The sequence below is a fragment of the Adiantum capillus-veneris genome, chromosome 4 (genome assembly GCF_014529385.1).
Source record: "Adiantum capillus-veneris isolate H3 chromosome 4, ASM1452938v2, whole genome shotgun sequence".
Taxonomy (NCBI): domain Eukaryota; kingdom Viridiplantae; phylum Streptophyta; class Polypodiopsida; order Polypodiales; family Pteridaceae; genus Adiantum; species Adiantum capillus-veneris.
The window spans coordinates 121,689,322-121,716,490 of NC_140934.1; the positions used below are offsets into that span (position 1 = coordinate 121,689,322).

At 44.5% G+C, this 27,169-nt stretch overlaps 2 protein-coding genes across 3 annotated transcripts in view; one reads left to right on the top strand and one right to left on the bottom strand.

The window, feature by feature from the left end:
• The window catches only part of LOC147459915 (expansin-A10-like), a 4,004-nt gene extending 1,898 nt beyond the window's left edge, over positions 1–2,106 (top strand). For both annotated transcript variants that reach the window (XM_086511084.1, XM_086511085.1), the window contains exons 3-4: positions 452–770; positions 1,214–2,106. In XM_086511084.1, the coding sequence (XP_086367210.1) occupies positions 452–770; positions 1,214–1,517 (623 nt within the window). In that variant the 3' untranslated portion in view covers positions 1,518–2,106. The remainder of the gene's footprint in view (positions 1–451; positions 771–1,213) is intronic.
• A 7,009-nt stretch (positions 2,107–9,115) lies between these two features.
• LOC147459916 (Threonyl-tRNA synthetase) overlaps positions 9,116–27,169 on the bottom strand; it is a 28,904-nt gene continuing 10,850 nt past the window's right edge. The window contains exons 3-21 of the mRNA XM_086511086.1: positions 14,099–14,224; positions 13,948–14,007; positions 13,768–13,857; positions 13,596–13,670; positions 13,374–13,502; positions 13,196–13,285; positions 12,978–13,066; positions 12,794–12,890; positions 12,625–12,711; positions 12,377–12,461; positions 12,185–12,279; positions 12,070–12,102; positions 11,837–11,923; positions 11,583–11,675; positions 11,415–11,507; positions 10,118–10,339; positions 9,967–10,038; positions 9,812–9,883; positions 9,116–9,727 (exon numbers count right to left, since the gene is read on the bottom strand). Coding sequence (XP_086367212.1) covers positions 9,629–9,727; positions 9,812–9,883; positions 9,967–10,038; positions 10,118–10,339; positions 11,415–11,507; positions 11,583–11,675; positions 11,837–11,923; positions 12,070–12,102; positions 12,185–12,279; positions 12,377–12,461; positions 12,625–12,711; positions 12,794–12,890; positions 12,978–13,066; positions 13,196–13,285; positions 13,374–13,502; positions 13,596–13,670; positions 13,768–13,857; positions 13,948–14,007; positions 14,099–14,224 — 1,794 coding nt within the window. The 3' untranslated portion in view covers positions 9,116–9,628. The remainder of the gene's footprint in view (positions 9,728–9,811; positions 9,884–9,966; positions 10,039–10,117; positions 10,340–11,414; positions 11,508–11,582; positions 11,676–11,836; positions 11,924–12,069; positions 12,103–12,184; positions 12,280–12,376; positions 12,462–12,624; positions 12,712–12,793; positions 12,891–12,977; positions 13,067–13,195; positions 13,286–13,373; positions 13,503–13,595; positions 13,671–13,767; positions 13,858–13,947; positions 14,008–14,098; positions 14,225–27,169) is intronic.

Sequence of the window (27,169 nt, forward strand, 5' to 3'; positions counted from 1 at the left end):
GGCTCCAAAAAGGAAAGGAGAATTTGTAATCATATCATGGTGAGCATGTGTGAGTATATACACAAGAAGATTTAGAAATTTTCTTATGTAGGAAAACTAAGTCTTTTCCAGTGTTTTTCATACAATGAATAACATCATGAGCTTCTGCTCGGAGGCGCCGCATACCTAGCTAGGTACGATTGGGGGCAGGGGACCACCGGCCCAGCGGGGGGGCCGGTGGTAGCGGGGGGGCCGGTGGTCCCCTGCCCCCAATCGTACCTAGCTAGGTATGCGGCTCCTCCCTCACAGAAGCCCGTGATGTTGAGGTAAGTGACAATGTGGGAATTATTGTGAGAATTTGTATAAGCCACAAAGTGCACATTCCACTTCCACATGGTCTAGTTTGAAAGAGATCCTGCTAAAACTTAAGGATATCGATTGCTTCTAAAAAGGACATTGTGGGTATGTGTAGGAGGTGCATGTGGATATGGAAATTTGTACAATAGTGGATATGGAACCGCTACAACAGCATTGAGCACTGCCTTATTCAATGCGGGGCTTAGCTGTGGAGGATGTTATGAGATCAAATGTGACAACAACCCTAGATGGTGTCTACCTGGAAATCCTTCCATCTTCGTGACGGCCACCAACTTTTGTCCCCCCAACTATGCCTTGGCTAGCAACAATGGAGGATGGTGCAACCCCCCCTTGAAACACTTCGATTTAGCACAGCCTGTCTTCCAAAGGCTTGCCCTCTATCAAGCTGGAATAATTCCCGTGCTCTATCGACGGTATACTCAATATTTGTGTTCTTTGCGCATGTGTGTGCATGTGTATGTGAGAAAAACTAGTCAAATTAGTGGGAAAATCTACTATCAAAGCAAGATCATTCATCTTTTTTTTTTAAAGAATAAACAAATATCCTTTCAATGTGTACATACACACGAAGTTTCGGACAAATTCTCACAATAATTCCTACATTGTGACTTACCTTAACATCACGAGCTTCTGTGAGGGAGGCACCGCATACCTAGCTGGGCGGGCGGCGGTCCCCTGCCCCCAATCGTACCTAGCTAGGTATGCGGCGCCTCTCAAGCAGAAGCTCATGATGTTATTCATTGGAAAAGACTCCGTTTTCCTACATAAGAAAATTTCTAAATCTTCTTGTGATAAGTAAAATCTAAATATTTAAGTGGTGCACATGTAGTTTCTTATGTGTTTCTTGCTCTTGCAGAGTGGCATGCAAGAGATCAGGTGGCATAAAGTTTTCATTAAATGGAAACCCAAATTTTAATTTGGTGTTGGTGTTCAATGTGGGGGGAAATGGACAAGTGGTGGCGGTACGCATGAAGGGCTCCGAAACAGGTTGGATGCCCATGACACATAATTGGGGCCAAAATTGGCAGCTAAGCTCGATTCTAACAGGGCAAGCCCTCTCTTTTCATGTCACCACTCGTGATGGGAGGAATGTCTACTCATACAATGTGGCTCCTTCAACATGGCAATTTGGGCAAACTTACTCGGGGAGCCAATTTTGACAAATTTTGACATTCTCCTCTTTTTTGCTTTTGAAACTTAGACCAAGACAGCTGAGACTTAGCATCTTGCTTGACGTCCGCTGCGCAATTCGCCTCGGCCTACAGTCTACTTAGGGCTCTTTCCATTAGTCTTTATCCCTTATCAAATAATATTTCTATTCTCTTGTATAACTTTGCTTCTTACTTCTAGTGGGACCTTGCTAAGACAACCCTTTCAAGGCATGTTACATTGCTTCTAATTTCCTTGTCAAGAGGATTAACCCTTCAAAGCATGCTCTAGTCCTACACTCCTTTGTACATAGCACCCTTCCAAGCATGCTACAAATTGCTTTGAGTAGCTCTTAAATTGGGAGAAATCCCCCTGAACATGCAACAAATCTTCTTTTGCACATCTACTCCTTTCATGCTAAAGTGCTTCAATGTAACTCCTCCGGCAATGCCTCACGATTACACGAAAAGTAGCTCGAATTTACCATCTTTTGGATGGAGATCATCCTTAAAAGCACCCAAAGAACCAACACTACCCATTCAATCCTCATGGACATGTTGTAATTTTTTCCAACTACAAGGACGAGTGAGACTACTAGCATATGAAGCATGCATAGCATTTTGAACCATTTGCTTTCTTATCTTTATCATTTTCACATTAGATTCTAACTTATCAGCTAGACTAATAAGAAAAATCCTCTCGTAAAGATCTAACATTGTAAACCTTATCTAAACAATTTGAGCTCCTAACCAAAAAATGGTGGCTCACCGTTTTTTAGTATATAGAGTGATAACTATAGTTCTAGATCATATTTGTCACACGATTGTGCTGGCAATGTATGTCTACTTTGCAAGCTTCCTAAGAAAACATTTGCACTTGCTCAAAATCCGTAGAAATTCCTCATCCATTGGGATCCTTACAAGTCATGTAGTTGTGTGCATGTCCATGCTAACATATACGCATGTGCACATACCTAAAGATGTAAAATATATCTGCATGTAAAATGTTTTTGTGTGTGTGTGTGTGTGTGTGTGTGTGTGTGAGAGAGAGAGAGAGAGAGAGAGAGAGAGAGAGAGATCTTTTTACATATATTAGAGGCCAAGGTCTGCCTATGAGACATATACATGTGTGTGTCATCCATCTATCAAGTAAGGACAAAAGTACAAAGTAACAAAATGTGTGTCCTATGGTAAGGGGGGAGGGGGTGATCCATGGGAGGCTAAGATACAAGATACATGGTATATGAAGGGAAGGGGTTATGGGTGCACATCTATATGCTCAAGGAAGTACAATCATAAAGTGCATCAAGCTTACTAGCACCATCCTATGTCAAACTAGGGGAGTAAGGTTTGGTACATGGGTGGGTGTGGTGTAAGTGTTTCACGTATGATTGTGGTTGGGCCTGTCAACACCAAAACAATCTCTCCTAGGTAGCTCCTAGACTAACTAATGGAGTCTCAAAGGTGTGTATCCTAGAGGTTGAAGGCGTCTCCTAATTCTCACTGTCTTAACCTACTATTGTAGACGAGAGGCAATAGGGTCCCGATCCTTTGGAAGAAGTCTGTAACCAATGGGTATCCACCACTCTCCAGTGCCGCTATAAGTGCCAATAATGCATGTTGACATATCCACTAGAAAACAACCAAAAGCTATGTCTCTCTATATCTATACTCCACTAGAAAATGGCCAAACTGGCGCTCATCTCTCAACTCCATGATCTATTGCAAGGTGGATTGCCCTGCCTCGTATCTATCTCTAGCACTCTCATATGCTCTACATCTGCATACAAAGTACTCCTCATCCTCAATCACCCTCTCTAAGAAAAGCTAGCAAAACCTCTCAACTCGAGGTATGAAGCTCTTACCCTCCCAATTGCCACTCGTGAGCTACGTGGCATGTATGTATCCATGTAATCGGATATCTAGATGAACCCTCATCTAGCATGGTCAAGAACTCAACCAAAGAGAGAGAGAGAGAGAGAAATGAAATGAAATGTTATATTAACGTCTTTGAAAGGCCAAAATTACCTGTGAGACCAAAAAGTTACAATTGGTGAATCTGATATCATGTCTGAGTACGGAAATTACAAAGTTACAAAGATCTAACACTAAAACACTAAGAAGAAAGGAAATAAATTTGAAGTTGATTCGGGATTGAGACAAGGTACGAAGGGGGGGGGGGGGGGGGGGGGGGGGAATAGCTGGGTTCAAATGAAATCGCTCATCGATCGTTGTTGGATCTCATCAACCTCCTCCATGGTCAGTACTCTGGTTGGGCGTCTTGCATGTCGAGCTAGAGTGATCTGTATCTTCTGTTGCAGCCTTCGTCAGTGGTGGGAGATCCCCCGAGGTCGTGGGCGTCTTGATCTGCCTAGCTCAGTGGCTCGGTCAAGCAGCGTACCTCTAGTATGGGTGGACTCTGAGATCTGCTATAATGACTGCTCCTTTGGCTCTCCCATGGTTGGTGTAAAGAAATCTGTGATTCGTCTCTGAGACTGTCTTTCCCCTGATGTCCTCAGCAAGCTCTCCCTAAGTCTGCGCAGCTCTAGCAGGAACAATCCAAGGCATCTCTGATCCTTGTATCTCATGACTCTAGAAAAAGGTCCGAAACCTTCTCTAAACAGGCAGTGGAAGCGGCTGCATATGTCATAGTACGTCGGGCAATGAAATGTGTAGTGCAGCTCTCTCTCTGCCTCTAAGTTACATTGGTGACATATCCTGGCCCCTGCTGGCACCCCTCGAAATCAGCCAGTCTCGATCTGGAGCTGTGTGAGGATATGCGTATCTACCCAATAGCGCATCTTATCCCATAAGATAAGTGTGTATCCATGCATGCAGGCTTAGTCACAAACCCGTCCTCCGTGAGTTGGAGAAGATTCTCTCTGTAAAAGGCCATCTTCATGCCCAACTCTTGTGTCGGCTATATCCATGTGCTCCTGGTATCTAGCTGAATCAGGTCTTGGGGTATGAGTCTGGTGATCTCTGTCCATGTGAGAGATAGGGAGGGTGCATCTAGGGAGTATTGAAACGGAGGCAATCTATCCATCTTGAAACCATGCAACTGAAACCATGCTATCATCTGTCCATACCAACATGTTGTATCGCCTTGTAGAGCTAGTTGTCGAGATGACTCCAGGGCACGCCGAGTGTATCTGTCCCTTGGGAGATCCCATAGACCGTGCATGAAGGATACTAATCTGGTCAATGCCTCCACCACGGGGGGGGGGGGGGGGGGGGGGGGGGGGGGGGGGGGGGCTCGGATAATCTCATGAGTCACTGAGGCCTTAGCCCGAATCATCCGAGCAATCAAAGAGACCAGAGGCCTCTCCATCCATCTGTGTTGCTAGATCTCTCATGGTGGTCTACTGAGGGTCCCCATACCTGAATTCCATAGAGCATAGCTGAGTCACTAGAGTGTCAAAAAGCCAGAGCTTTGTTCGCGGTTCTTGAAACTGAACCTGCAATCACATCCTCTCAAGTCCTCCCAAAGCTGCATATGCTCTCGTCAATCTAGTCTCTCATGCTCTCCTTAGTGAAAACACCGGTCCACCGAAGACTACCCCAAGATAAGTATATGCATCTGTGTACTCCACAGTCTCCTGGCCATACGTAAATGTGGGTGCTGACCTCCTGACCGACTATGGTGTGGTGTTGAACAACATAACCTTGGTTTTCCCCAGATTGACAGACAATCCACTATCACGAGCAAATGTATGCAGAGCATGCCAAATGATGTTGCATCCCTCCGGAGAGTCAGAAATCGGCACAATATCATCAGCATATAGTAACAACGGAATCCATTGCCCTGCTAATTGAGCCCCCCTGTCTCCCTGACGCTCTACATAGTCTGTAAACTCATCCACATACATCCAAAAAAGAGTCGGGGATAGGGGGCATCCATGCTTTACTCCAATAGTGGAGTGGACCATGTCAGACATTCCCTCAATGGTGCATACCAGTCCCATCACTGTTCTGTATAGAGCCAGAATACCCCATATCAGCAATGTAGGCACACCCATGTCCTGCAGTCTGCGTATAAGTCTGGCTCTCGGCGTTGTGTCAAAAGCTTTGTGGAAATCCACAAAGCTACAATAGATCCTCCTACCATGGTGTCTACCCTCCTCAATAATAGCTTTGAGTGTCAGAATCTGGTCAAGAGTGGAGAAACCTCTCCTAAAACCTGCTTGCCCTGGAGCTCTTATGCCCTCTCGCTCTGCCCATCTACTCACCTCCTGCTCAAGAACAGATGCATACAGCCTAGCTAATGTGTGACCAACCATGATGGTGCGATAATTCCTGGGAATCATGGGATCTCCTAACTTGAAAATAGGCACAATCGTAGACATACTCCAAGTCTCAGGGAAGCCTTCATGCATGGCTCGATTAAACATCATAGCCAGGAGCTCTGCAAGCATAAACATGTCTCCGGGCATGTCTCTAGTGGGTCCAGCAGAGGTGGTTGCCCTGATGCTGTGTAGAGAGATGCGGCATATTCCCCCCATGTCTCAGTGGAGGTGACCAGTGATGGTGGTGAATGCTCGTGGAATAGCCTCCATGCTTCGCCTGAGTGCTGACTTATAAATAGCTGATACAGATCCCTCTCTAGCTGAGATAGATAAGCCCTTTTCGCACTAGGCGGCGAAAGATAATCCGTGACTGTCTATGTGTGGTAACTCCCCTGAGCACTTCCCTTCGTAATTTGATCCTCATCTCTCTACACTCCTCATTATACTAGCTGTTCTAGGGCATGCTCATGGAGCGTCTCTGTCAGTATCTGAGTGAGTTCATCTAGTGGTCGTCTCAGCTCCTAGGTGCATAGATGCATGTATATCTCATCCATATACACAGAATCCGTCTTCCTCGTGAAGGTATACCGAGTGTGTGGGGACCTCTCCTAATGGAGCTGTGTTGAACTGAAACGTCAAGGTGAAAGACAAGACAGCATGATCAGGTCTATTGCCCACCATGAAATCCTAAAAGAACGGAATGAGACCTGGCTGGGCCATAACATTCCACTGTGTTGGCACCATGTCGGTGTAGAAAGCAAGTAAAACCTCCAACTGTCGAAAATCTTTGTAGGCCATTCAAAATGGCCAATCTATGTGTGATTCCCATATCTATCAAGTATCTACCATACTCAGTGTATTCCTCATCTTGTGATAGTCTGGATAGACCCATTTTTGTAACGTCCAACTCCCTAAGTATCTCCTCGGAAGTATCATAAAATATTGTCTGGTGGGCAATCCTAGCATTGAAATCCCCTAGTATGATAATGTCACCATCCTTGGAAAACTCCCATATGTCATTATCCAAAATAGCAAAGGGGGATTGTCCTCTAGGTGATGCATATACTAACGTACTCGGAAGGAAGTAGCAGATAGCAATTTAGAGGTATTTGCCCGTCTCTGCCTTGAGCCTCACCCACATGTACTTAGCATGTTCATCGTTGCACGCTATATATATCAATGGCTGCAACTCCTCCCTGAATAGAACTGCCACTTCCCTTGAGCCTCGTCCTCGATGCTCCAATCTAGTCTCCTGTCTGCAGGCTGTCTCCCATCTATATCCGCTCACCTATGACATGGATTGCCCAGGGGCTTGATGCGTCTCAGAGTTGAGACTAATGTCTCTCCCTGTGAAGCTATCCTCAAAGGTCCCTACATCAAGACAAGAGTGACCCATTACAATTCCAGCTTGCCATCTTTAGTGTGGTCCCATAGGTCTCGCACCGTCATGCGGGGCGTCGCCCCAATATCACCACCTTTCCATCCCTGTAAAACGCAAGTTTCCCCTTTTCCCGTCCCCAAAGAGTTGGTCTAACGGTAAGGCTTTGGCCTCTCAACCTACGGGTTGTGGGTTCAAATCCCCTGTTGGGTCACACTCTAGAGGGACACCTTGTGCTCACCTGGTGTTCACGTTGCTAGGGCTCTTGCCCTTGGACACTCGAGTGCATCCTCCTCCTGGGGTGGGTCACCCGAGGAGGAGGTTCCTAGCTGGTTGCTACGAGTTCTCTCCGTCGTTCCCAGCATGTGGTGCATCAATTAGGTGGCCATGGTGATGCCTACGCGTGGCTCTTGCCCGATGGTACGCGGCCCTTGCCCGACCATGTAACATGGCTAATATTTGGAAGGGATAAGCACCTCCCCCTGTGGGCCCTCTGGTGTGTCGAAAAAAAAAGTTTCCCCTTTTCCCTTGCTGCTCTAATTTTCGGCGTTACTTCTTGCATATGAGCAATCTGCAAGAGGGTGGTCATCTCCAAGAAAGATGCCCATCTTCTTTAGAGTTGTTCTCTTCTTCAAGAAGTCCTTCGCTTCCATGGAGGGGAAGCGGAGAATGAGTGCCCTTTCCTTCGAGGTTTCTCTATTGCTCCCACTTTTCTTAGTGCCCGCTCGTTGACCCCCACCAGAGTCGTGAGTTCTTTCATCTCTTCATCCACATTACCTTGGTCTCTGAGGCCACATATCCTTACGTGTTAGACCCGCACACATCCCTTTGCTCCTCTTCTAGTGTCAAGTTGATGATGGTTAGTGTGGGGGTGGGGGTTATTTCCTTGCCCTTTCCTTTCTTGACAATCTCGATCCATTTTTCGGCCTTTTCTACTTTTTGTTGGATCTTTGTGATGACATCTACCCACGAAGTTGTCATTTCTTTTTGTTGCTCCCCACCTTTGCTGGCCCTCACTTGTTCCCTAATCGTGTTAAGCTCTTCAATTACTAGAGGTTGAAGCTCTCCCTCTTCGAGGACATTCTACGATCGCACCTTTGCAAGCTCTTTCTTTAGTGCAATTTCCTCATCTTGGACCTTCACGCAATCCTCGAGTGTATGTATCATGCTTTCTTGTGCTGCGACACACGCATCAAGTACATTACTAGTACCTAGGAGGTGGCGGTTGATCTTGCTAATGGACTCGCTCAATTCTTCTTGGCATTATTGGATGGCATCCTCCACAGGGTCAACCTTACCATTCTACTCTCTCATGATTGAAAGGCCACAACGAGAGAGGGAGAGGGATACAGAAGTGAAGAAGAGGCAAGGGCATAGCAACAGGAGGAAGCAGCAAGGAGCGGGGGCAGCAACGAGAGAGAGAGAGAGAGCTTATCCGTTGCTTCCATAACTTTTTGCTCTTCACAATATCAATCTCATTTGGTTGCAATCGTGGCTCACTCATTGCCTAGTTTCGAATTGTGCATTGAACGTGCATCTTACCAGAATCACCCTTTGAAAACCACTGTTCTTAATTTTTTGTCGCAGACTGCATGGTCAAAAAATGCATACAGAATTGGAGACTTGTACTTCCGTGAAGTACTCATTTAAGACACGTTTCTGATCTTTATATGCAAAATTGAATGGCCAAACCAATTTGACGAATCAGATCTGCCTGCCAAATGATTAAACTACAAAATTTGCTAGCCCATCCAAATTCCATAGTGAGCGAATAGACAAACACTAAATCAGCATCATATTTGTAACATGAGCACAAATGATAACAAAAAAATTCTGGTACTCGGATAAAATAACTCGGCTCTCTCAGACTCGGAGAACATCATGCACAAAGTTTAATGTTCCAAATAAAATCTCCACACTGCAAGGGGCACAGTATGACATGCGTAAGCCCAACCAGAAACATCTGACTTGTTGCCTCGAAGAAAATGTTCCTCAATAGTTTTCTTCACCTAATTGTACTCCAGCATCTAAGAACCTTCAACAAAAATTAATGCCTCGTTTCCTGTCAAATCATTACCTAAGTTTGCATCGTACAACAAAAACCTTTCAGCTCTCTCAAAATTGTGTCCCGCATCATAAGCGTTTTACAGCTTTCTCAATACAAAATTAATTATCTGCCTGCTTTTAGGCAAAGATTAAAAAATCGAAGTTCTTGCTCAATAGAGGCAAGCTGCCTGCAGCAATCTCATAGTTAGAGGTCTGCAGCACCTGAGCTAGGCACTGAATGTCCATGAAGACGATCCAATCATTTTCTTTCGGCTCAATTTTTTCCGGGCATTTCTGTATGGATCATATCAAAAAAGCACCCCTTGAGAGTACTCTTGCGCCCTTTGCATAACTGTAATGGTACACTTGCATGATTGTAATATCGAATTCAATAACGGTGCGCAAAGAAGCTCTTATCGATGAGCATCGACTTCAGCCTTGAAATCTTGAAGAAGCTGTTCAACGCTCACAGTACCCCGGACCTGATTGTCATCTCGAGTGCGCACATTCACCTATGCAATTTGTACTACGTCAGACCACTGAAAACAAATAACTAAAGCCTTAATCCACAAACATAAAAGTGCTATTGAACTTACAGTGCCGTCACTCATTTCCTGTCCACCGACAACCAGAATATAGTTGAACTGAGCCAATTGCGCCTCCCGTATCTGTGAGATAAATATATGCTAATTAGAGCACCCATATTGAATCAAGTTAATTGCAATCATACCATATTAATGCCCAAAATCACCTTTTTATCTAGCTTTCTATCAGTGCTGTCCACATCAACATGAAAGCCTGCATTATGTATCCTGTCGCGAACCTGGGAAAAACGCATGCATGTATATATCAATCAAAGATCCTAAGCTTGAAATATACTATATCATACAGAAGGCCTCTACCTGGTGGGCATACTCAAAGAACCGGGCTGATACCGGGCAAACGATCACTTGGCGAGGACTCAGCCAAAATGGCCATTTTCCAGCATAATGCTCAAGCAGCATAGCAAGCATTCGCTCCACAGACCCTAAAATAGCTCTATGGATCATGACAGGCCTCTCCCGTTTCGCCTCATCTTCCGCATTGTATGACAGCTCAAAGCGTTGTGGAAGCTGGAAGTCCAACTGAAGTAGAAACAAAGATGAGAACTCTCAGATCAATGTGAAAATCCCTTTATAATTTAAAATCTGCAGTTTTAGGCTTAAAGAGTGCCACATTATGGTCTCTAGGCATAATCAGAGGAAGAAGACACCGAGTTATAACGATTCTTTGGTTTAAAAACTCCCATGTTCATAAGAAACAATATCGGAACAACTAAAGCATGTTAATTTCTGTTGACTTACTATCAAAGCAAATCCTCTATTTGTTTTGCTAACTTTGACCTGTCAATAAATGAGTAATGTATCTTATCTGGCACAGAAGAGCTCTTGAGACTAAAATCAGTAGAAACCACCTCAATACTGCACTATGGAACTAATCCGATTCCCCTAACGGCAAAGAAACATCATAAAATGCTACATCTGCTGCTAAAAACCGCAACTGTAATTTCATTCCCATCTCACATGACAAACACAATCAACTGAACGATCTTCAAACAGCACATAAGTCTTCCCCTGTTTAAAATGCAGCTCAACACCAGCAAGGGCAATGAAGAAAGTTGAAACACCAAAAAATTTCATGACTCCTCTATTGAGAAACCTTCACAGGCCAAAAGCAACAATCTCTGCAGAAGATTCAACCCAAAAGAGACGTATTGAAGAGAAAAATCCTCCCCATTATGCTTATGCTAAAATCCCAAATTGCACATGGCTATTGACACAAATGCACTTGTCATCCATTGAAATCCTAAAGCTGGGACACAAACCCATGAAACACAAATCAACTTTGAAGCAATTTGGTTGAAGTACAACTCAGTCCATGGTCACGTAAAAACATCCATTAGTATGCATATGCAGTATGAGATTGGACTTCATACAAGCAACCTACCGCAAGGCACTGTTGCACCATGCTGTGTAATATTAGAAATATTCATTCCCAATGCTGCAAATAGAAATAAAGTACAGAATATGTCTAACTTAATCTAATCTGCAGCAAATATAAATTACACAAACGCATGAACACCTCGATGGATTTCTTAAATATAGTGAAAAGATAACTCTCATACTAAACATTGAAAAATTGTATGCCCTCACACCTCACCTGCAGAGTGCCACACTGAAATTTCCTCTTCAATGCATCAAAAACCTGAATATCGATTTTTGGACCATAAAAGGCCCCATCGCCTTCATTGATCTGCAAAATCCCAGGCCTTTTGTAAGATATTCAGCCTCCTAACTGCCAGAAATGATATTCAACAGTTAAACGGACCTTCCAAGGCTTCCCAAATGCCTCCAACGCATCCGCAAGGGATTTCTCAGCCCTGTCCCAAGTTTCAGACTCCCCAAGATATTTCTCAGGCCTCTGCAAAACCCAGGTAAAATCTAAGATACTAGATAAAAGCGGGGAAGGGGAAAAAAAACCAGCACAATGGTCTTCAACGGTCTTAAGCAATCTTATTTCCTATGTAGTTGTTTTTCTATAATTGACCCATTTTGTCCAAACAGACAAACAAAGATCATTACCGTTGAAAGCATGAGTTCAAATGTAAAGCCAAAAATGTCATATACTCTTTGAAGCATGTCCAAAACACCTTTCACTTCACTGGAAATCTGTATCACCAAAAATGTCAGCATTACGTGCTCGAATGCATATTGTTGCTCATATAGACAAAAAAACATCCATAAGAATCAATTTTTTTATTATCTGACTTGAAGATAATAATTAGGAGTTACTACTTGGTTACAGAAATTCTTACCTGTGATTCCATGCAAAATATGTGTGCATCATCCTGCAACACAATCGAAGTGTCACCAAAAAATCTTTGGTAATGCACAGCACAAGACTAGTGCAGATTATGTTAATATTACTACCTGCTGAAATCGTCGCACCCTTGTAAGGCCTGTCAGAGCCCCACTAAGCTCATTACGATGTAGTACCCCGAAATCAGCCAATCGAAGAGGTAATTCTGCCAAAATAAAGACTCAAGCTCAATCACTGCTAGCTTATCAAACGAAAATAAGCGTAAATACAGTCCCCATATTAAGCAAAGCAAAAAAATTAACCTCTATATGAGCGAACTCTGTGTTGAAACATCAAGCAATGAGAGGGACAATTCATTGGCTTCAAGCCATACTCCTGCTTTTCGACCTACAAAAGCAAGAACTAGCATCTTTTTCAGGAGTTGCCAAGAAAACAGGCAATCCTACAGTCTATACCAATTTCTGCTCTTATCCTTTCTTTTTCCTTACTTTCAAAAAAAAAAGCATCCCCTTAGGTGACGCAGGAAAATTTTGTAAGTTTACCAAAGTACCTCAAAAGTGAACATATTTTCTTTGTAATTAGCTGCATGACCAGAAGTCTCCCAGAGGTGCATATTGAAAATATTCGGAGATATAACCTGAAATATAATGTAAAATCAAAAGACATGAAATCGAAGAAAACTATGTCAACTACAAGAACAGTATGTGATTCTAGCTTACCTCTTGATACCCTCCCTTCCAGTACTCCCCACGAATAAACTCCACAAGCTTGTTATATATCCGAGCTCCATGGGGAAGAAAGAAACAACTCCCAGGACTAACAACAAAGCAGCGTCCACATTAAGCAGATTTTTGCAGGCATAAAGTTGACTCTCTGAACTCCTATCTACAAACAACAGGATACCTTAAAGGGTGGAAAAAGAAAAGGTCCTGGGCTTGTCCTAATAGCCTATGATCTCTCTTCTTCGCTTCTTCAATTTGATGTAGGTACTCCTAAAGACAGACACAACAAACAGAGCTTAATAAAATTGACTCCAAGTCAAACGAATATCAAGAAGCCTACATCCCTTTCATATATACTTAAAAATGCTTGAGCTATAAACCCTTAGACCTTCAAAGTACCTTCAATTTTTTAGGATCGTTATAGGAAATACCATAAACCCTTTGCAAACTCTCCCTATCAGCTTTGCCTCTCCAATAAGAAGCGGAGGCCTGCACAAAATTTCTCCATTTACCCAGAATGTAGACAGTATGAATAATGAGCCACAGTGCATTTACAATCTTGTGAAATATTCACAACCTTCAATATTGCAAAGGCCTTGACATAAGAGGTACTTGGAATGTGAGGTCCCCTGCACAGATCAACCAAGTGTCCACATCTGTAAACTGTTATTATTTTGTCCTCTGGAAGTTCATTAATGATTTCAACCTGGAAGTTGATGACACGAGCCATAAACACAAGCTCTCAGATTACACATTTTTTAAACCATATATAGGAGATGAATGCAGACAAAAAGTGCACCTTAAACTTGTTCTCTGCAAAAAGCTCCAAAGCTTGTTCTCGGGTGACTTCGATTCGTTCAAATAATTGCTTTTCCTTTGGTGGCAGCAAAACAATTCAAATTTTAGAATACAGCATGTCAAATTTAAGATGTGTTACAAAACATTAAGATATCATGCTATTCCAATAGAACCTTGGAGATGGTGGATGCCTGTGCTTTGATGCGCTCATAATGATCCTCATTCAGTGTGATATCCCCATAATAAGCATCATAGTAGAACCCCTGGCAGTTGAGTTGATCAATTCACAAAGTAAACTTGCAAATCTAGCTGTTAAAGGAGCTGCATATCTTATTGAATATAGTTCTACACACTTCTCCTCTGGTAGTGCATGGTCCAATGCAGAGTTTGCATCCATACTCCAGCTCAAGAGCCTGCATCAAAGCTTAGTGAGTTATTTGTGTACCAAGAAACATCTGCAGTTACAGAAAGCTAAAAATCTGTGTTAACTGTCTAGAAACTGACCTCACCAAGTATGTGAGCACTTGAATGCCAGAATGTGTCCCGCCCCTCATTTGTATCGGCTGAAAAGAATTCGACTGTGCAGTCCTCCTCCAAAGGCCTTGACATGTCCCAAAGCACGCCATTCACCTTTTAACACAACAAAAACCCAATGATGTTGCAAATGCCACAATCTCCTAAAGAACAACTATCACTTTGAACACAAGCACCCAAAATGGATTGTTCACCAACACCTTTTATCATTTCTCATTAGCAACTAGAATCCTTACAAAACCTTGGCGTTCTTTGTCAAGTTCAGACATGTTCATTCTGTGTTCATCATTCAACTCTTTCAAATAGATTGAGTAAACAAAAAGACTGGATTTCATTAATTCGGAAATGGCCGAAGCCGATACAATAGGGACGGACTCGCCCTTCAGTTTTACATCAAGTATAATTATTCTGCCCTTTTCATTTGTCAAAGTTGCTTTCTTGGCCCGATAGTCGACCACGGGATTGTTCTTATGGTACCAAGGGACTCCTAGGAGGACATCACAGCCTTCCAAAGGCATGATGTAAAAGTCCTCGTGCCCTAAATACCCCTGACAATGCAAACAAAGTTCGCCAATGACAGACGTAGTGTCTATATCCCGTCCGGTAGCCACTAGAACTGCCTCTACTAGTGGTCCCATCCTATCGGGTGTAATCTCGAGCCGAGCCGCGCCGCCAATTCAGGTGAAATGAAGTTGGTCTTGGCTCCTCCATCGAAAAAGATAAGGGCTTCCTAATCTTTCGCATTGCCCCAAGCTCGGCAAAGTTCTATACTTTCATCTATCCGGCTTGGGTCAGTTCCCATGCAATCTAGTACCAATCCTACTTTCATCTTGCCTTTTCTGCTACGTTCCTCGACTGCTGTAAAACTCTCTGGCCTGCCTTCAATCTGTCCTTGTTGTGCCTTTTTGGGGCACTTTGCAGAGATGTGCCCTTGTTTCCCGCAACCAAAACGTTTCCCCGCTTTGAGATAGTTAGTCCTTTCTCAAAGAGTCGGTCGGGGTCGTGTATCCTCCTTTTCCTGGGAACTCTTTTTCTTTCTACTTTCATTGTTGGAGGTCTGTCTGGTCCTTTGAATGAAGATTTCATCAGTGGGGTGCGTCAAATTCCCTGAATGTATCGAGAAACCCCGTTTCACATGACCCATTAATTCTTGAATAGAATCCGACTTTTGTTCAAGGCAGTAATCTCGGATCTCTGTAGGGAGTCCGTAGCAAAACCGCTCTCTTCCTTAAAGGTGACCTCCTTAAATAAAGGAGGTTGGTAGAAAAGAGTCCCAAAATCTCTCGCAATAAGCGTCCAAAGAATCTCCCTTGGTCATCCGAAGATGGTTCCCGGGTCAGCCAAGAAGAAATAAAGAGCCATTTGAATTTCAACCACTTGACTGGAGCTTCTTTTCACAAAAGAAGAGTGGACCATCATGTTCCAGCATTTCCTTTGAGAAAAGATGCAGCCCTCCTAATCTTGGAGTACTCTGAGTAATGCCCTCCAGAGAAGGCTATGTCAAACTGTTGGATGAAGGCCAAAGCCCTCGGAGCATCTCGGAATCCAGAAAAAGATTCAAATTTTATCGATTGTCTGCCTTCTTTAAATTCCTTTGTTTTCTTGCTCTTGAGGAAGTCGTATTGGTTGGCTCTGTAGAAGTACTTCTTCTTCGCAGAAAACATGTGGTCATCGAAGTCCAAACTGTCAGAGGATGGCTCCTCCGTAGAGCTATCAGAAACTGGTCGGAATCTGAGTTTCTCGTGCCCTTTTTGAAGCTTTGCTTTTTGCTTCGCTTTTTGCCCTTTCATTCCTCCTCGCTCGAGTCGGAAGAGCTAGAGCAACTGTCAGAAGAAGAGGAAGAAGAACTGGGTAGTCCTTCAAAACGCACAGGCTTCTTCTGCTTTCTTGCAAATGCAAAAGAAGATTGATGGCCCAAGTAACCACAATAGTCAATCTCCTTCTTGCGCTTCTTCAATTGCTTTTTCGATTGATTCTTCATGTCCAAAAGCTGACTGATCTGGGTCTGAACCACCTCTTGAAGTTCTTGTTCTGTAAACATCTTCGGAGAAGGAGGTTTCTTGATTGCCGGTTTAATTGGTGGTTTGATGGCTCTCTGCCACTGAGTATGCACTTCAACCATGGACTACTTAGTACTGAGACAAAAATTTTGCAGACTGGGGATCTTTAGCAAATTGAAGCATCTGCTTTGTGCACTCGTCAACCTATTGTCGAAGTTGCATCTCCAAAAGTTCATACAATGTAGACCGAAGTGGCCCGTACTCATCTTCTAATAAGTCGTTTAAATCTTCTACGTTGTCTCCTACTGTAACAGCTTGGACACTCCAAGTCAAGAATCAATCACGACAGCACCAAATAACCACTTCAAAACAGTTCACAATTCACAATAGATTTGCACTAGCCCGGCGAAGTTCCCTGCCTAGAGATATTGGCCCCAAAGACTGGCGCCCCTTTCGGTATTTCTTTTTATATTAATCAGTGTTCGAAGTACAAGAGTGGTTGGGTCTCACTCTCAGACTCTGCGTCCAGATGCTCTGCCGAGTGGGAGCCCAAACCACATATTTAATTTACAAGGGTTGCCAAAAGCAGAGCCCCAAAAGCTTAAAATAAAGCAAGGGTTCTTTTTCTCTCACAAGCTTTCTGGAGCTTATCAAAAATAAAGCAAAGTTCCTTTCTCTCTCTCTCTCTCATGATAATTGCGTAGAGCAAAAAGCTGGCCACGCAATTTCCGGAAATCTCCTTATTTGGCACCGTAAAAAGCGGGATTCTACCACGTCATCATGTATGCGCTTTTTTCGAGAGTTCCCCTGCTGCCATTAGGGTTAGGGTTAGGGTTTTTTCTGTTTTAGGGTTTTTGGCAGATTTTAGGGTTTGCAAGTTTTAGGGTTAGGGTTTCCAGAATTAGGGTTTTCAACAGCAGCTAGGGTTAGGGTTTCCAGAATGCTCTCGGGCAATCACATCATCACTTTGTGACATACCCCTCTCTTGAAAGCATTGCAATCGCCCTCGATTACGCCTGCAAAACAGACAGAGGCCATAAACCGTCTTAGCAGACACTGACTGTTAGTCATCATGTATGCGCTTTTTCAGAGAGTTCCCCTGCTGCCATTAGGGTTTTAGGGTTTCCGCTGTTTTAGGGTTTTTGGCAAATTTCAGGGTTTGCAGGTTTTAGGATTAGGGTTTCCAGAATTAGGGTTTTCAGCAACAGCTAGGGTTAGGGTTTCTAGAATTAGGGTTTTCAGCCATAGTTACCAGGAACGGGAAACCGGAACGGCAACACCAAACAAAATGCCATTCCCTGTTACGGGTACTCACGTTTGAAACACGGAACGGGGATTCGGAACGGGAACTTGGAATGGGAACGGGGAACAAAAACCTGAAAAACGGCCATTCCCTGTTACTATGTTTTCAGCAACAGCTAGGGTTAGGGTTTCCAGAATGCTCTCGGACAGCCACGTCATACCCCCCTCTAGAAAGCATTGTAATCGCCCTCAATTACGCCTGCAAAACAGAGAGAGGCCATAAACCATCTTAGCAGACACTGACTGTTAGTACCTACGTACTAGGAACACACATCTAGCACATGTACCAATCGACAGTCACATCACACGTCATCACAGGACATCACTAGACATCAGAGACGCTGTAAAATGTCATTAATCCAAACGGACATTGATCACGAGGTAAAAAAAAGAGTACAAAACATCACATGACATTCAACATTCATTCCGATCTTCGACCATGATTTATCGGCAATGTAGCTAGCAATCGCATCTAGATCCAATCGGGACCTCATCAATGTCCGATTAACTAAACCCTATTGCAACCATGTCTATTCGAGATCAATCAGACCAAAATGCTACAGTCATTTCGTCTATCAGTTCCTGCACTTAAAAAGAAGTCAAGAAAAAATCAGTATCATATTCAAGAATTCCATTTCATAAAGTCATACAGCAGAATACTGTCAGCTTTCAATATCTCTGAAGCTCAAAGAGACATCAATGACTCTAGTATCAAAATCAAGGCATCTGTTGACAAAGGAGCGGAGTAACTCCCCTCTTGTGCATCCCACTGCACCAGATCTCCGGCCAAGCTGAATTCTGGGTTCCATCTGGAGTAGACTATGCTAAACCAAAAGCCTCGAGGTAAAGTTTCACAATCTGAGGAGTATCTGCCAGGTCCTCCTTCTCCATCCACTTCGCATCCAATGCAGGATAGTTCTTGAACTTAACCAAGAACCGCCTTCGGACTTTACCTTTATTCTTCGTATTGTTCAGGAACAAGGATCTCCTCGTTTTCTTCCACTTCGGGTTGCTTATCAAGCTCCCCATCATCAGGCACATCACCTTTGAAAGGTTTCAAGAGATTCACATGAAATGGATTGTGAATCCTCCAAGTATTAGGCAGTTTCAGTCGGAAGGAGACATCATTTATCTTTTCAGAGATTTGGAAAGGTCCGTAGTATCGCATACTAAGCTTTGGAAAAAGCCTCTCCTTTCCCTTTTTCTTCTCAGGCGTGCCTTCTCAAAACGTAACAGCACCCAATCATCCTCCTTCAATTTCAAGTTGCGACGATGGCGATCCGCTGCCTTTTTATGTCGTTCTTGAGATTTCTGTTAAGTCTCGCGAACCTTGGCAAAAGCCGTATCTAAGTCTCGTGTATATTCATCCACTTCAAAAATCTTATCTTTCGTGCTTAGGAAGGGTGGAACCTTCGCAGCACCTTCAACAATCTCAAATGGCGCCTTCCCCGTCGAAGAGTGTATCGTGTTATTGTAGGCAAATTCCACCAAAGGTAGGTACTTTTCCCATTGAGTCTTCTGATCCGAGATATAAGACTTCAATAAATCTAAAACCACTGAATTGGCAAATCTCAGATTGCCCATCATTCTGCGGGTGGAACGATGACGAGAACTACAACCGCGTACCAATGTTCTCCCAAATTGCCTTCCAAAACAAACTCGTAAATCTGGGGTCTTTGTCGAAGACAATCAGCTCAGACATGCCATGTAATCTGAAAATCTGGGCCACAAATAGTCTCGCTAAGTGATCAGGCTTGACTGTTTTCTTCACTGGAATGAAATAAGCATGTTTGACCACTTTGTGTTCTCGGGAGATCAAAAATGAAATCCATTGCAATACTTTTCCAAGGGCGGGTGGGTATGGGTAAAGGCTATAACAATCCCTGTGCTTTATGCCTGTCAAACTTGACCTTCTGGCATACTAAGCAACTGCGCACAAACTCTTCCACATCCTTCTTGAGTCTCGGCCAAAAGAAGTATCTCTCTACCCCTTTCATGGTGGTAGCAATGCCACGGTAACCCGTAAAAGGTGGACAGTGGCATTCAGTCATAACCTTTTCCCTCAACGACTGTGTAGAGCACAGTCGGGTTTTCTCATCAAGTAGCAATCTCGAATGGAATATCCCGTTACTATCTCCCCATCCGGTATCCGTGTAAAAACATCTGCAAAATCTGTATCTGTGGCATACTGGTCAACCATATCCTCGAAGCTCCTATGATGTATCGCGGAAATAGCCAGAACCAAGGGCTTCCGAGACCAATCTGGCAATGAAACTGTGACAAGATGTTCGCCCACCGCATCTGCTTTTCCAAAAGCTGCTTCTGTGACAAGAAGTAGTGCGAACTTTGATGGTCTGTAAAGACAGTAAAATCCGCTCCGAGTAGGTAATGCCACCAATGAGTAAGAGCATGGATAACCGCCAAAAGCTCTCATAAATCTGTGCTGTCATTTCCGGCCTTGAGAACAATCGGCTCTCGTAGGCAATGACATGGCCTTATTGCATAAAGATCGCACCCAGACTACGACCACAAGCATCACAATATACTTCAAATGACTTCTGCAAGTCCGACAAAGTCAAAACTGGTCCCGTAGTCAAGTTCTCTTTCAATGTCTGAAAGGCAGTCACCTCTGTGGGTCCCCACGAGAAAGGGACTCCTTTCTGTGTCAAGATATGCAAAGGGGAAGCAACCTCTGCAAACTTTCGAATGAACCGCCTGTAGTACGAACACAGTCTCAAGAAGCTTCTAACTTCATGGACATTCTTCAAATCGGGCCAATCACGGATAGTCTCTATCTTGGCCGGATCCATTTGCACTCCTGCTGCTGAGACAATGTGTCCCAAAAATTGTATCTGTGGTAGGAAAAATTCACTTTTCTTTGCATTGATCACTAACTTGTGATCTTTGTGTTCTACCTCATTCTTGGAGAAAACAATGATATCGTCAAAGAACGTGCCAACAAATAGCCTGTACTCTTGAAAAATCCTCTCCATCATCCGGTTAAATGTCGCAGGAGCATTGGTTAAGCCAAAAGGCATCACCAAAAACTCAAATAACCCAAAAGTCGTCCGAAAAGCTATCTTGTATACGTCTCCCGACGTGATCTTGATCTGATGATATCCACTCTTCAAATCAATCCTGCTAAAGCACAAGGATCCCTGTAATCTGTCGAGTATATCATCGATCCTAGGAACCGGAAATGGTTCTTGATGGTGATTTTATTGAGAGCTCTATAATCGATGCACATTCTCCAAGATCCCTCTTTCTTCAAAACCAACAACACTAGAGAGCAATACGGTGAAGTACTAGGATGGACAAGACCCTTTTCCAAGAGGTCTTTCACTTGGTTCATAATCTCTTCATTCTGTGCTCGGCTCACACGGTAAGGTGGCCGGTTCGGTGGTGTGCTTCCAGGTATCATATCAATGGTATGATCTTCAGGACGAGCAGGTGGTAACTCGCCTACTAGGCACTCTGAGAAGCAATCGGCGTGAGAGTGGAAAAAATCTTGGCGTTCTTTGTCAAGTTTAGACATAATTGTCCTATCCTTATCGCTCAATTCTTTCATAAAGATCGAGTAAACAAACACACTGGATTTCATTAATTTAGAAATGGCCGAAGCCGATACAATAGGGACAGACTCGCCCTTCAGTTTAAAGTCAAGTACAACAGTTCTACCCTTCTCTGTAGTCAATGTCGCTTTCCTCGCCCGATAATCGACCACGGCGTTGTTCTTGTGGTACCAGGGAATCCCTAAGAGTACATCACAACCTTCCAAAGGCATTATGAAAAAGTCCTCATGCCCTAAACACCCCTGACAATGCAACCGAAGTTTGCCAATGACAGATGTAATGGGTACGTCCCTGCGGGGTGCCGCTAGAACAACCTCCGCAAGTGGTCCCATCCAATCGGGAGTGGTCTCGAGCCGTGCCGCCAATTCCGGTGAAATGAAGTTAGCCTTGGCTCCTCTATCAAAGAAGATCGGGGCCTCTTGGTCTTTCACTTTGCCCCAAGCTCGGCAAAGTTCTGTACTCTCGTCCATGGTGTTGGGATCGGTACCCACACAATCTGGAACTAGTCCTGTTTTTATCTTACCTTTTCTTCCACGTTCCTCAACTGCTCTCAAACTCTCAGGCCTTTCGTCGTCCTTGTCATTCTGTTCTTTCTGTGCCTTTTTAGGGCACTTCGCGGAGATATGTCCATGTTCCTCGCATCCAAAGCACTTCCCCTCCCGGATGAAGCAAGCTCTCTCATGAGGAGTAAGCTTGGGTCGTGCCATCCTTCTTTTCTGGGTTGCTCTCTCTCTTTCTACTTTCATTCGCTGAAGTCTGTTCGGCTCGTTGTGTCATGACCTCATCGGTGGGGTAGGTCAAACTACCAGAGTGAATGGCAAAGCCCCGTTTCGCATGACTCATCAACTCCTTAATAGAAGCTGACTTCTGTTCCAAGCAGTGATCTCGGATCTCTGTAGGTAGACCCAAGGTATTCCGCTCAATCTGTTCTCTGAATGAGATCTTCTTGAATGAAGAGGCGGGTAGAAAAGAGCTCCAGAATCTCTCGCAATAAGCATCCATTGTATCTCTCTTTGTCATCTGAAGATGGTTCCAAGCAGCTCGTATATCGCGTTCATACTCTTGAGTCAACCAAGAAGAAATAAAAACCTTCTTAAATTTCAGCCATTTAACTGGCGCAGTCTTGTTTAAAAGAAGTGTGGACCACCCAGTTCGAGCATTCCCCTTGAAATAAGAGGCAGCTCTCCGAATCTTGGAGTGCTCTGGGTAGCGTCCTCCCGCAAAAGCGACGTCAAACTGTTGTATAAAACACAAAGCCTTCGAAGCATCTTTTTATCCTAAAAAAGTGTCAAATTTGATCGACTGTCCACCTTCCTTAAACTCTCAGACTTTCTTGCTTTTATCTTCCAAAAAGTCATCCTGGCTCACGTTAAATAAAAATGATTACTTTGTTTTAGAGATTCTCTCCTCCCCTAAGTCCCACTAAGGCCCTCACCATCGCGCCTGGCGAGCATGTTGCACCTCACTGCCCCCTCCTACCCTTTTCCTCCTACCTCACCCTTTCCTCCCCACTTCCACTTGCACCTCCCCACTTTGTGCAAATACACACACTGCGCCTCCTCTCATCACCCTATATATCCTCCCCTAGCTCCATCGACCTGCACCTCCCCACCCTGCGAAAATACTATGACGCTGAATTCCCTCACCCTCACCCTCACACACATCTATTTGTTCGTCTTTGCTAAATAGAGCAACTTCTTTGTCCTGAAATTCCTTAAGAGTATTTGAATCGCACGTCAACTTTGCCAATGCAAACAAGCTTTGCACAATGCTGTGATCGCAGGTAGCCCCTGACGCGTGCTAGTCTGAGAGAGAGAGAGAGAGAGAGAGAGAGAGAGAGAGAGAGCCATGACGCGTGCGACTTTGAGAGAGAAAGAGAGAGAGAGAGAGAGAGAGACCACCCTCTCAGGCAACTTGCGTGCGTGAGAAAGATAGAGCAAGAGTAGGGTCGTTGCAAGAGAGGGAGAGAAAATGGAAAGGAAGGGGCATGGCCTCCACCTAGATTGCCCTTCGTCTTCGCTCGCATCTCAAGACTCCACGTTAGACATCGCCTCTTCGTCGCACGCATATTCTCACTAATGCTCTATTTTTTGAATTTATCTCAGTTGGTACCTCTTACTGGTTGGCTTTATAAAAATTCTTCTTGTTCGCATAAAAGTTGCCGTCATCAGAGTCTGAACTATCTGTAGACGAGTCCTCTGTAGAACTGTCACTCACTGGGCGAGATGTAGACTTCTTTGCCTTTTTCTTGTACTTTCCGAAGCGTTGTTTCTTGCTTCACTTTTGCCTTTTCTGTCTTCTTCGCTCGAATTTGAAGAGCTAGAAGAACCGTCAAAAGAAGAAGAAGAAGAAGAACTGGGTACTCCTTCAAATCGAACACGCTTCTTCTGTTACTTTGCCTTATCAAATGTCGACTGACGCCCAAATAACCCGGGAAGTCAGTGCCTTTCTTTTGCTTTTTGCCGTGCTTTTTAGCTTTGTTCTGCGCGTCAAAAAACTGAGCAATTCATGCATCAACCACCTCTTCTACTTCCTTCTCTGAATATGTCTTGTGAGCATAAGGTTTCTTGACACTCCAAGTCAAGAATCAATCACGATAGCACCAAATAACCACTTCAAAACAGTTCACAATTCACAATAGATTTGCACTGGCCCGGGGGAGTTCCGTGCCTAGAGATATTGGCCCAAAAACTAGCACCCCTTTCGGAATTTCTTTTTGTATTAATCAGTGTTCAAAGTACAAGAGTGGTTGGGTCTCACTCTCAGACTCTGCGTCCAAATGCTCTGTCGAGTGGAAGCCCAAACCACATATTTAATTTACAAGGGTTGCCAAAAGCAGAGCCCCAAAAGCTTAAAATAAAGCAAGGGTTCTTTTTCTCTCACAAGCTCTTTGGAGCTTATAAAAAATAAAGCAAAGTTCCTTTCTCTCTCTCTCTCTCTCATGATAATTGCGTAGAGCAGAAAGCTGGCCACACAATTTCCAGAAATCTCCTTATTTGGCGCCGCAAAAAGCGAGATTCTGCCATGTCATCATGTATGCGCTTTTTCTGGGAGTTCCCCTGCTGCCATTAAGGTTAGGGTTAGGGTTTTTGTTGTTTTAGGGTTTGCAGGTTTTAGGGTTAGGGTTTCCAAAATTAGGGTTTTTTAGTAGCAGCTAGGGTTAGGGTTTCCAGAATGTTCTAGAGCAGCCACGTCATCACTTTGTGACACCTCCCGTCTCAACTGTTGCAGAAGAGGTCGAATGATTCTTTTCGAAATCCATAAGTATCGCGAGAAAAGGGATCGGATTTCCCAGTAGAAGAGAAATCGATCGTGCTCTGATACCACTGTAACAAACTTGGACACAAGTCAAGATTCTACCGCGACACAGCAGAGATTCACTTCAAAACACTTCACAAATCAAAAGAGAGTCGACACGGCCCGGCGTAGTTCCGTGCCAAGAGATACTGGCTCCAAAGACAGACGCCTCTTTCGATATTTCTTTTATAATAATCTTTGAGCAAAGTACAACCGACCCGCAGGTGCTCGCTCTCAGACTCTACGTCCATATGCTCTGCAGAGTGAGCCCCCTTGGTTCACTTATAAACATTACAAGGGTTGCTAAAAGCAGAATCCCAAAAGCAAGTAATCTCAAAAGCAAACTGTCCCATAAGTTGCCAGCCAAAAACAGCAGCGTACGAAAATCCGTACAACCACGTCATCACTGTCAGCACGATCTGCGAAAAGCCGTACAGCCACGTCAACAGTCAACGCGACTACGGCATACATACAACTGCCACGTCAACAAGCCTTTACGCAATTTTAAAGGTCTTTGTGTCCCTTGGCCCCCTCGTCCCTTGGCCATAAGTTGGGACAACTTTATTAGGTAGAGTCATGCCTCGTCATCAGTTTGTGACACCTAGATAAGCAGCCCTATGGGGGCATTAGGAAGCAGAAGAGGAAGCAGCAAAAGTACCTGCAGCATCAGTACTCGCACTATCAACACCCCAGCGTTTTCAGCCTATATAACCTCCAATGATTTCAGCAATTTTCAGGCCATCGTCGTTCCCGGCAATAGAGGATCAACCATAGCCTCGTCACATTCGCACATTCCAGCAAGCATCCCTAGCGTTTTCAGCATTTAGCCATAGCCTCACAGTACATCTCTCCCAAGTATCGTCGTCGTCGTCGTCGTCGTCGTCGTCGTCGCATACCAAGCATCTCCAGCAATACCCACACTACCAAGCACCAACACCCGCAGTACCCAGCACTTAGCTTCTCAAATATCCACCCCAATACCCCTCAGTATCTACCGCAATACCCTTCAGTACCTCAGCGGTACCAAGCATCTGCATCAAGTACCCATTAGCATCTCGGTGTCTCAGCATTTAGCATCATTGTATCAGCATTTGTGCAAGTAATAAAGCAAGTACTTGCTCTGTTTGCTCTGGCAACAGAGCAAGGGGACCCTTGAGGGTGGTTGGGACCCGACATACCGTGTCGTCTCTCTTTTCTCTCTCTTCCCGTTGCTCTCGTTCATTGTCTTCAGTTCAATTTCTCTTTCAAGTGAAGTAAAGTAACCTTGTGTTTGTGCGGAGTACTAGATCCGAGCTAAATTCTTAAACACTTTCGTTGCACCTGACATTGCCACAGAGGCCATGGACGACTATAACCAAAGGTTTCTCAACTTCCACCTTCCGATGTCCTTTAAGTTCATTCCCTTGGAAGGACCATGAGAGCCATACACCATTGGACTACCACCACCATTGCAGGAATATTGTATGTCCTTTAAAGTCTCAACCATGCCGTCGTTGGCTACAAACTGATGAAAGGAAAGTTGGACTTTACCACAGAAGCAACTCCGGCCACTAACCAAAACTCCCGGGAACAACGAAAAGATCCTCGGGAGTCTCATGAAACCCAACCTCAAAGCATAGTTACAGGGGACGGGGGGGACGGGCCCTAGGGCCGGGGGACGGCCGTAACCGGGCCGGGAACGGAAGGGGACGCTGTGGGCCAGGAACGGAAGGGGACGCTGTGGAGCAGCCGGAACGGCAGGGGTTGGACGGGGTCGGCCAGGAACGGCTGCAGTCAAGCCGAAAAGTTACCGTTTTTGACCGTTTTTAACAGCTATGTGCAGCCCCAACTGCCACATTTTGGGGGGCCTTGGCCCTTGGGAGGCTATAAAAGGCTCCCTTGGGCCTCTTAATACTCATAGTCTCATTCCAATTTGCAATTTCCCTCAAGCTCAAGCTACTCAATGTTTTCCTCTCTACTCAATGCTCACTGCTCAAGCCTCATAGCCTCATTGAGTCATTGCTCAAGGCTCAAGCATGACCATTGACTACTCTATACTCTAGTCTCCACTCTCAAGTCTCTCCCTCTTCTACCCACTTTGAAGTTTGAACTTTGAAGCTCTCCTCTCCCTCTTCTACCCACTTTGAAGCTCTCCTCTACTCTCTCTCCACACAAGCTCTCCTCTAACTCCTCTAACTTCTAAGCTCTACTCTCTCGAGTCTCTCCACCATCATGTCATCTCAAGACAACTCCACTTCTCAAGCCGGTTCTTCTCGAAGGAGGCCCGCCGTGCAAACGTGGTCGTGGTGGGATGAAGTCGACTTTAGCACGCGTGGCAAAGGTGGCAGTGCAAGACCATGGACGTGCAAGCTATACCCATACAAGAGAACGGGTGGTTCAAACAAAGTGCGAGCCCATCTTCTTCATGAACCCGGTCACGAGGTGAAGTTTTGCCCTCATGTAGCTCCCGAGAAGAGGTTGGATCTTCTTGAGAAGCTTACTGTGTATGAAGTTGCGGTAAGCGGCCAAGAGGGGCCGTTTTGTTGCCGTTGATCCCTCCGCCACAGCGACACCGCGAGAGCAAAGGGAAACCAACATTGACGACATCTCTCGAAGCTTCAAGAGCCATGCATCTACACCGTCCTCTTCCGTTCCGCATCGCCAAACCACTCTCAACGAAAATTGGAATACTAAATTGAAGGAAGAGGTGGATAGGTCGGTTGCCCGATTCTTCTTCCACGACCACATTGCCTTCCATGCTTCGCGGTGAGTTTCCCGTGGCATATGCACATTGCAATCTTCCATTTTGTATTCATAATGGGTTATAACTTCTCGACTCTCGACTCTCGACTCTCCATACTAACACAACATGCTCTATTTTGTGTGGATAG